At 38.6% G+C, this 9,110-nt stretch overlaps 1 protein-coding gene across 1 annotated transcript; it reads left to right on the top strand.

The window, feature by feature from the left end:
• LOC110269461 lies at positions 524-2,523 on the top strand. The gene is made up of 3 exons (XM_021117297.1): positions 524-1,172; positions 2,100-2,341; positions 2,434-2,523. The coding sequence occupies exons 1-3, from the start codon at positions 524-526 to the stop codon at positions 2,521-2,523; spliced, it is 981 nt and encodes a 326-aa protein (XP_020972956.1).

Genomic DNA, 9,110 nt, shown 5'->3' with positions numbered 1-9,110 from the left:
TTTGAAGTTGAGGAAGAGAATTTCGGTCTAACTTCAGTTCACTTTAATAAAAGATGTTCTCGGGATGATCCTTTTGTATTAGCTTCACAAGTCCACCAATGCTTTTATATTCAAGACCCTTTTAACAAAGACAAGCATTATGTCATGGACACGGTGCCAAGGGATTTATTCAATATGTATGATGGGTATGATGTTGAAGCCGAAGAGTCTAATCAGAAGGACCCCTTTGATCAAGCGAATAATTTGTTTGTCCCAAAGGATAATTGTGAAGTTCAATGGACTAGAGAAGACATGCCAAATACAATCATTGAGAAACCTTCACTTGTTCTACAACAAGCTGAATATGATGATGATTATGATCTTTAAAGAGATTTCTCTTCTCAACATAGAATAATTTTTTTGAGTTTTATTTTTGGTGTAATTATTTATGAATAGGTGCATTTCTTATAGATTCTTGGTTCTTTTAATATGTGATCTGATTTTTTTCTGTTATGTTAATAGATTTTATTTCTTTTTTCAGAAAATGTTCAAAAAATTCATTGAAAATGAGATAGATTCAAAGTCAAGTGTTGAATTGCGTGCAAAGTTCTTCAAAAATATGGAAGTTAAGCGAGAAAAGATGTCTTCTGGTCAGCAGCAACATCAACCACCACCACCACTTAAGAGGATAAAAACCCTTAGTGATAGGGAAAGGGAGCAGCTGTTAAGAAAAAATGGTGTCCAAGCAAATGATAAGCAGAATTTTGTAGAAAAGCCAAAAGTTGCAAAAGAAAAAGGGCAGAATTTGAAGAAAAGTAAAGTACAGAAGGAAGCAAGTATGACTCACTCACAAGGATCAACATGTAGACAAGAAAAAGAACTTCCTTCTAAATCTACTGCTATGGCTCACAAGAATACTACAGAAGTAGATTCTAGAATGAGTCAAGATTTGAAGAGAAAAGAGACCACAATTGAAGATGATATTGAAGATTATGGCAGCTTGCAAGAAAGGCCAACTAAGAAGGGAAAAACACGTCAATTTGCTTCAATGCCGATTGATACATTTCTTAAACTTAACAATGAACTTGATGGTGAAGAGCAATTAGATGAGAATGAAGGAGATATTATAGAGGAGCAGGACAAGGATTATATCAATCCAACTGAGGCTGAGAACTTAGACAATACTTTGAAAGGTAAACTTTTAGTTATGCATGCTTAGTGAGTTCATATGGGTTGATTTTGCTGTTTGTTTAAATTTAGAAACGTCCTATTTACTGCTAGAGTGCTGTCGAAATTTCTCAATTTTTTTCCCTGTTTATAGTTTCTTAGTTTAATTAGTTTGTTCAATTTTGTTAAATTAGTCGATTTAGCTATGCATGCTTAGTGGATTATAAGTGGTTAGGAACTAGGAAGTTATATCTGATTTGTAGTGGATTTAGGTTGAACTTTTTGGTTGCTGCTGATGCCTGGAATGTTCTCTTCTCAAATTGTATAGTGCATGCTGTTTTATCCTTGTTAATGGCTTATTATGCTAATTTTTATGTCGCTGATGATTGCCATTTCCGCTTGCTGCCATTTAATTCATATAAATTGATCTTGATTAGTGCTGATTTGATTTTAGTGAGTTCATATGGGTTGATTTTGCTATTTGTTTAAATTCAGAAACGTCCTATTTACTGCCAGAGTGCTGTCGAAATTTCTCAATTTTTTTTCCTGTTTATAGTTTCTTAGTTTAATTAGTTTGTTCAGTTTTTGTTAAATTAGTCGATTTAGCTATGCATGCTTAGTGGATTATAGGTGGTTAGGAACTAGGAAGTTATATCTGATTTGTAGTGGATTTAGGTTGAACTTTTTTGTTGCTGCTGATGCCTGGAATGTTCTCTTCTCAAATTGTATAGTGCGTGCTGTCTTTATCCTTGTTAATGGCTTATTATGCTAATTTTTATATCGCTGCTGATTGCCATTTTCGCTTGCTGCCATTTAATTCATATAAATTGATCTTGATTAGTGCTGATTTGATTTTAGTGAGTTCATATGGGTTGATTTTGCTGTTTGTTTAAATTCAGAAACGTCATGTTTAATGCTAGAAAATGTCATATATAATTAGTATCTTTGTATAGAGACAACAGTGAAGAAAACACGAGGACCTACACAATGCTTGAAGATTCATGCAAGACAGTTGGAAGATAGAGAACAAATTACTCTAGATAGTGAAGGAGAGGCAATTGGTCCTACTGATGAAGCTGTAAACAACTTGAGCAAATTTTTGGGCACAGTGGCAAGGAATTCAGATTTTTGTCCATTAATTTACACAAATTGGAAGGGTATTAAAGATAAAGAAGCCATTTGGGAATATGTTCAAGTGAGAACTTTAGTCTTGTTTCTTTTAGAAAGTATTTGGAAATGTACACATGTATTTTATTCTTACTAGCAAAAAATAATTGTGTTTTATAGGCTAAATTTATTATTCTAACTGAAGGAAAGAGGATGGTCCTTGCTCGTATCAATGACAACTGGAGAAGGTATAAGACTACAATAAAGTAAACTCATTTTCTGCCATACAAATGTGTTAATGAGATGCTGAAAAATCGTCCTAAGAGCATACCTGAGAGTCATTTTCGCAAGTTAATTGCTTATTGGAGAACTCATTGGATGAAGACACTCTGGATGTTATAGTAAGTATTAATTAGGAGTTAATTTGGTTAAAATAGGTTATGGATTTCTTGTGTCTTGGCAATTTGTCCATCACTTGTGGTTATTTTTATGCTTGCGTTGAGTTAAAGAATCTTGACATTATTTTTAATCTCTATTATTTGTTTCAATGTTGTCAAATGATATATGCCTTTAGTCCAATTGTGTATTTACTCTTATTTTATTACTATTATTTTTCTTCACATTAATATAGGCACATTTGCAAGCTGAGAATAAAAAGTCTAAAGAATCAGCAATTAGAGCTTTCCAATCCATATTTGGGAAAGAGAAGGCAGGGAGACTGTGATGTCACGGAAGAGTAACCACACCAACTTTGTTGAAGAAAAATGAGGAAATTGCCACCCTTAAGCAGCAACATGCAACTAAGAAAGCAACATTAGAGAATAAGGTTGATGTGATGCAAAAAGAAGTAGATGAACTAAAATCGTTTGTTAAGATGATACTGCAACAAAAAAGCTCAGGAGTGGACCTTGACATGTTAGCTGCTCAATTAGGAAGCACTTTAGGGAATCCGAACAATAATGATGCGCATGAAGAGGTATTATTTGTTGTTAAAGTTTCTATATGTTATCATATCTTAAAGATGTGTAGTTTTATATTTGATTTTTTTTATTTTTACAGGAAAACTATGTTGAAGGGGAAATCGAACTTGATTAAGGTCAACTTTTTAAAAGCAAATGTTATAGGGTAAAAGTCATGAACTTGTGGACATGATGACTATTTGCTACTTAGCTATTTCAACTCAATCTTTTGTTATTATATTTTTTGCAAACTTAGATGATATTGTGGATCTTACAACAATTTTTATAAGTTAAATTTGATGGGAAATATTCAATTATTTTTCTTTAGTGACTTGTTATTCAAATAGTTTAGAATATTTATTGACACTAAACAATTAAAAAAAAAACTGAAATTAATTTAATTCACGAGAAAACTATTGTAAATAAAAAATTATATATCACAAAAAAATCGTTGTCAATAGTTACAAAAGACAATGGTGTTAAAACCGTTGTCAAAGAGGACTACATAATAAAACCGTTGCCAAAACGTGACTCTAAAGGTAACGCTTTAAAACCGTTGTTTTAGATGACTATAAAATGGCAATGGTATTAAAACCGTTGCCGAAAATGACATCAACTGTAACGCTTTAAAACCGTTGTCATAGATGGCTATAAACTGGCAACAGTTCAAAAACCGTTGCCGAAACCTGGCACCAACGGTAACGGTTTAAAACCGTTGGCTATGTGAATAATAAAACAACAACAGTTTAAAACCGTTGCCTATCCAGTTACGGTTTTAAACCGTTGTCATGTTAATAGGAACGGTTCGAAACCGTTGCTTATTGAGTAACGGATCAAAACCGTTGTTTAAAATTTTTCGTCAAAACCGTTGTCTTAGGCACTAACTGTGGCAACGGTTTTTCTGTTACCGTTGCCTTAGGTAAAAAATCGTTGCCAAAGCGTTGCCTAAAGTTTTGGGAACGGTTTTTCAATCTACGGCAACGGTTTTTGACCATTGCGAAAAGCCTTGTTTGTTGTAGTGAGAGTTGGTTGAAGATCTAGGAGATGCTGAACCTCCATGGGAATCCAGAATTGAGGAAAACTCCGTCCAGGATGCTACAGTTGATGCTAAGGAGGATATTTCTCCAAGGTAAATCGTTTATGAAGAATCAGACGGAATAATCCAAGAAACAAATTCCCTTGATGATGATAGTCACAAGTCTAGCTCTCTTAGTGATGAACTTGCATCCGCAAGTGAATTCTCTGAGATAGAAGAATCTTCCCGAAGTGAATATGAAGATGATGCAGAGGTAGATTTCTCTCAACCTCCAATCTATGACTCAAGTGATGAGGAAGACACAGAAGACTTTGACCAAGACACAGATACAATTGAAGATCTTTGCAAAGAAGTGGAGGAATTCACAGAAGAGCACAAGGAAACGGAACTTGCAAAAACCACCAAAAACACAAGGCCTAATACAAGCTTCAAGTGGGTACAATCCTTAACTTTACTTATTCACTTGAATATGGTTTGCTTGAAATAGATGGCTAGCTTAGAGCTCTCTACGGCTTTAAGAGTAAGAGGGAAATGGCTCGTACTCAGAGCTGGTGCACAAGGCCCAATAAGGTTCCACGCTTTACTTCGAAGTACACGGATTGGTATCATGCTCAATTACATGGATCAAGGAAAACGTTTGGTCACCAAGGTGAGATTATACTTTTTAACCCGCCCGAATGGAAACATGCAGATCAAGACGGAGGCAGATTTAAAAGCAAGGCTTGGAATCCTGGAGTTTATTCTGACATTTGTCATCCCGGGAGCCTAACAATATATTTAAAGCTATTCGAAAGCTTTGCGTGCCTAGTTTGGGACCCCGGAGGCTATTGGCATTCCAAGCACTGGTGGAGATTTCTGGACGAATTTAAACATAAGCCACCATAACAGGATACCCTTCCAATGTCCAACTTAAGGACTTTAACTAAAAGTGCTAGGTGGGAGACAACCCACCACGGTATGGTCGCTTCTTTTTCAATTTATTTCTTGTTAATTGTTTTCATTTTTCCTTTTTCATTTTAATTTATTAAACCTGGAATCATGCATAACATTCATGTTAATCATTGCATTCTGCATTTTTCATGCATAAAAAAAAAGGATGCACGACGCGACCGCATGCCCCATGCGATCGCGCCATATCGCGGAAAACACCACCCGCGTGATATATATATCGGTGTAAGGATCCAACGAACAGAAAGTTAGGCTGGAATCGTGCGGCCCTTGTGCGTTTCGCACAAATTGGCCCACGCGATCGCATGCCCCATGCGATCGCGTCACTTGCACAATACCAATCCCACGCGACCGCGTGAGCGACGCGATCGCGTCGCATGGATTGCACATCACCCCAAAAGGAAACAGAGAGTTGCGCTAAAACGGCACTGGAGTCGTGCGTTTAGCACAAATTCCAGCGACGCGATCGCGCGACCCACGCGATCGCGTCACCCTTCTTTTCCCTCCTCTCATGCGATCGCGCACCCCACGCGATCGCGTCACTCCCATTTTCGTCCCAACCACGCGACCGCGTGCCACACGCGGCCGCGTGGATTCGAAAATATAACCCCCCCAGCCCGCGAACCCTATCAGTCGCGAGCCCCCCCACCCCCAACCCTCTTCTCCTTCTCTGCTCCCTCTTCCTCCAACCACCACCCAGCACCACCCAGCCGTCACCGCCGGCCACCCAGACGCCGCCGCCAGGTTCTGCAAAATGCAACCCCGTTTTATCCGTTGGTCGTTTTTTTCTGTACTTTTTTCCGTTTCTGTTCATCATTAGGATAGATAGATATGCATTTTGTAGTGGATTTTTAGGTTGTTAGGTAGCTTAGGCTGTGGTTAGTGGATCTAGGTCTGTTTACTTGCACTGTTCCTGTTTATGTTCTATCGTAACTGCCATTTTGCTGTTCCTATGGCCTCGTTCATATGCTATGATTTCTTGCACTTGCTGCTTGTTACTCTAAATTTTCCTGTTCCTATTCATTGCTGGTAATTGCAGCTAGTTTTTAAATTCATATGAACTACTATGATTGCTGTTTATTTTCTGGGATAATCCAATTTTAGCCGGAATGCTGCCCAAATTTTTTTTTAAAAAAAAATTGTTTTCATTCATGTTTTGGTTTGGCATTTCTGAAATCTGTTTTACTCTGCTTTACCCACACCATTTCATGAATGCTATGGCAGACATTCTTATCGTCTTTGATTTCCTGGTTCATAAACCGCATTTGTGATTCACTGATTCCAATTTTTGCTTTCTTTATTTCTATTCGAATCAGCATCACCCTGTTTTCCTTGTTCGATTATGAGTACTTCTATTCTTACTTGTGAATCCTTGTTATGTGGAATTTTTCTATGCCACTTACTTTAACCCGCACTTTATTAACTCAGTAATTTTAATTTACTAATTTCTTTTTCAAATTCTAACCATATTAACCCTTTTAATCTCTTTTCTGATTATTTTCACTTTCCTCTAACTTTCTACCCATGGCATATTGTTTATTTTTCCATTTCACATGAATTCAATCACATTTCATTTACTCATTTTCCTTATTTCTCCCTTGCAGCTTTGAGTTTCCTTTGTTTAATTGCCTATTTGCTTTCTTATTTTATGCATATCCTGGTTTTCTATTTTTCAGGATGTCTGACTCACAGAGGAAAGGAAAAGGCAAGGCTACTGGCAAGCGCAAGAGAGGAGATTCCTCCCAGTCCATCATTGCTCTAATGCATGATTCTTCATGGCGGGAGAAGAACTTCACACAGCAGGAAAAAGTTGACCAGCTGCTCCCTGCGACTGATCCTATAAAATTTGCAAACCGGTACTGTGAGTTGAAGTACCCGGCCTTTGCAAACTCCAGAAATCTATACCTGGAATGAACTCTAAAGATTCCAGAAGCCCTCCAGTAGTACACCACTGAGCAAATTAAGCAAAGGGGCTGGTTCTTTCTGGAGAGAACACTGATAGAGGTCAATTCATCTTGGGTACGGGAATTCTACTACAACTACTACCTCACCACCCTAGATGCAGTGAACCTGAGAGGAAAACAAATTCTGGTCACTGAGGAGGCCTTAGAGGACATTCTTTGGCTCCCAGCCAAGTCCGATCAGCCTGATGGTTATTCAAAGGCTGAGGAGGACATGCGCCAGATGAAGTTTGATTGGGATGCCATAAAGGCATGGATAGCTCTCGACCCGACAGTCCCTTGGGAGATGGGTCAGGACACTACCATGCCTAGAGGGATCAAGAGAGCGTACTTAAACAATGAGGCTCCGTTATGGCATCAGATCTTGAGTAATTATGTGATGCCGAGTACTCACGAGACGGAGATCCCGGCTTCTATGATCACCCTCCTTTGGTGTGTGCTGGAGGGTAAGGACCTTTATCTACCACGTTTCATTCGGCATTATATGGCTAGAGTCCACGTCCGAGGCACCCTCCCCTTTCCATATCTAGTTACACAGCTTGGCCGTCGAGCTGACGTGCCATGGGAGGATGCCGATGAGAGACCACCAGCGGCGGATTGCAGGAAGATCATTCCGCACAGCCGGAACTTCTTAGCCCTGGGCCACAGACCAGCACCATTCACTGCTACTAATGAGTCAGCCCCACAGTCTGCTGGACCCTCTTCCTCCACTGCTGCACCACCTACCCCTGCTACCACCACTGCACCTCCACCTGCCACAGAGCCCGTTTATCATCTGGACACCGCTTGTTCCGACGACTTGACCAGATGGAGCGTCGCAACAAGTGGCGCTATGAGCACCTAAAGCTGATGATACGATCCGGCGACATCCCTCCGAGCCCGACACACCATCCGAGGCATCTGAGGAGGAGGCGGATGCGCCCGAGGCAGAGACCCATCCCCAGGAGGCAGCACCAGCCGCACCACAAGCAACGGTCCCACATCAGATTGAGGCTACGGATCTTGAGATCCCGATCCAGTCAGCACCTCCTCCACAGCAGCCAGACCCTCAGCCCACCACCACCACTGAGACTCCAGCTACCATCCCTCCTAGTGATGACACTCCTTCACACCCAGCTTGATTGAGCATCGAGGACGATGCTTCCTTTTACGTGTGGGGAGGTCGCCATCTCTGGCGTTTATTTTGGTGAACCACTACATACTTTTTCTTTTATTTTGGATATTTTTCTGTATTTTTCCTTTTACTGTTATTTTCTGAGTACTTATACATTCCTTTTATGTAGTTTTACTCTATTTTCTGCATTTTGCATCTTTAGTTCATACTTTAGCCATTTAGTTTATTTTAGCTATTTAGTTTAGTTTGCAATTATGATTTATTAGTGGATTAATTAGTATAGTTTACCCTTTTTAGCATAAGATAGTATAGTTTAAAATTGAAAAATATAAAAAAGAAGTAAGCTAGGAAATTGAACATAACAGATTTAAATCCACAAACCTTGTATATAGCATTACATGATGTAGTCAAGCTGACAATATTTCATCAAGGAGGAACATTAAAACTTTAAAAGCCACCCTAAATAATTTTTTTATGAGAATAATGGGAATTTTTAACTAAACCTGCATACAATATATAAATGATATATGATGCTTGAGTTAGAGAACACACAGCCTGTGAGTCTTGAGCTTAAATTGTATGGTTGCATTCAAACCATAATTTCATTTCTGTGTGTTACATTTCTTTTTATTCTGATGTTCTTTCCTTTGATTTAATCTATATGTCCAATTATAGAATATAGAATAGATACATACCAAGAGAATGATTGAGGCCATCATTTGATTTTAGCTCACTCACCCCAAATTAGCCAAATTACTAGCCTTAAGCAGAAAAACAAAAGAAAATCCCAAGTGAATCCTTGGTTAGCTTAAGATAGAAAATCATGAATAGAGTTAAAT

This window comes from Arachis ipaensis, chromosome B03 (assembly GCF_000816755.2).
Source record: "Arachis ipaensis cultivar K30076 chromosome B03, Araip1.1, whole genome shotgun sequence".
In the NCBI taxonomy this organism is placed as follows: Eukaryota; Viridiplantae; Streptophyta; class Magnoliopsida; order Fabales; family Fabaceae; genus Arachis; species Arachis ipaensis.
Note: the sequence above shows the minus strand (reverse complement) of the source record. Positions and strands in the feature narration are given on the sequence as shown.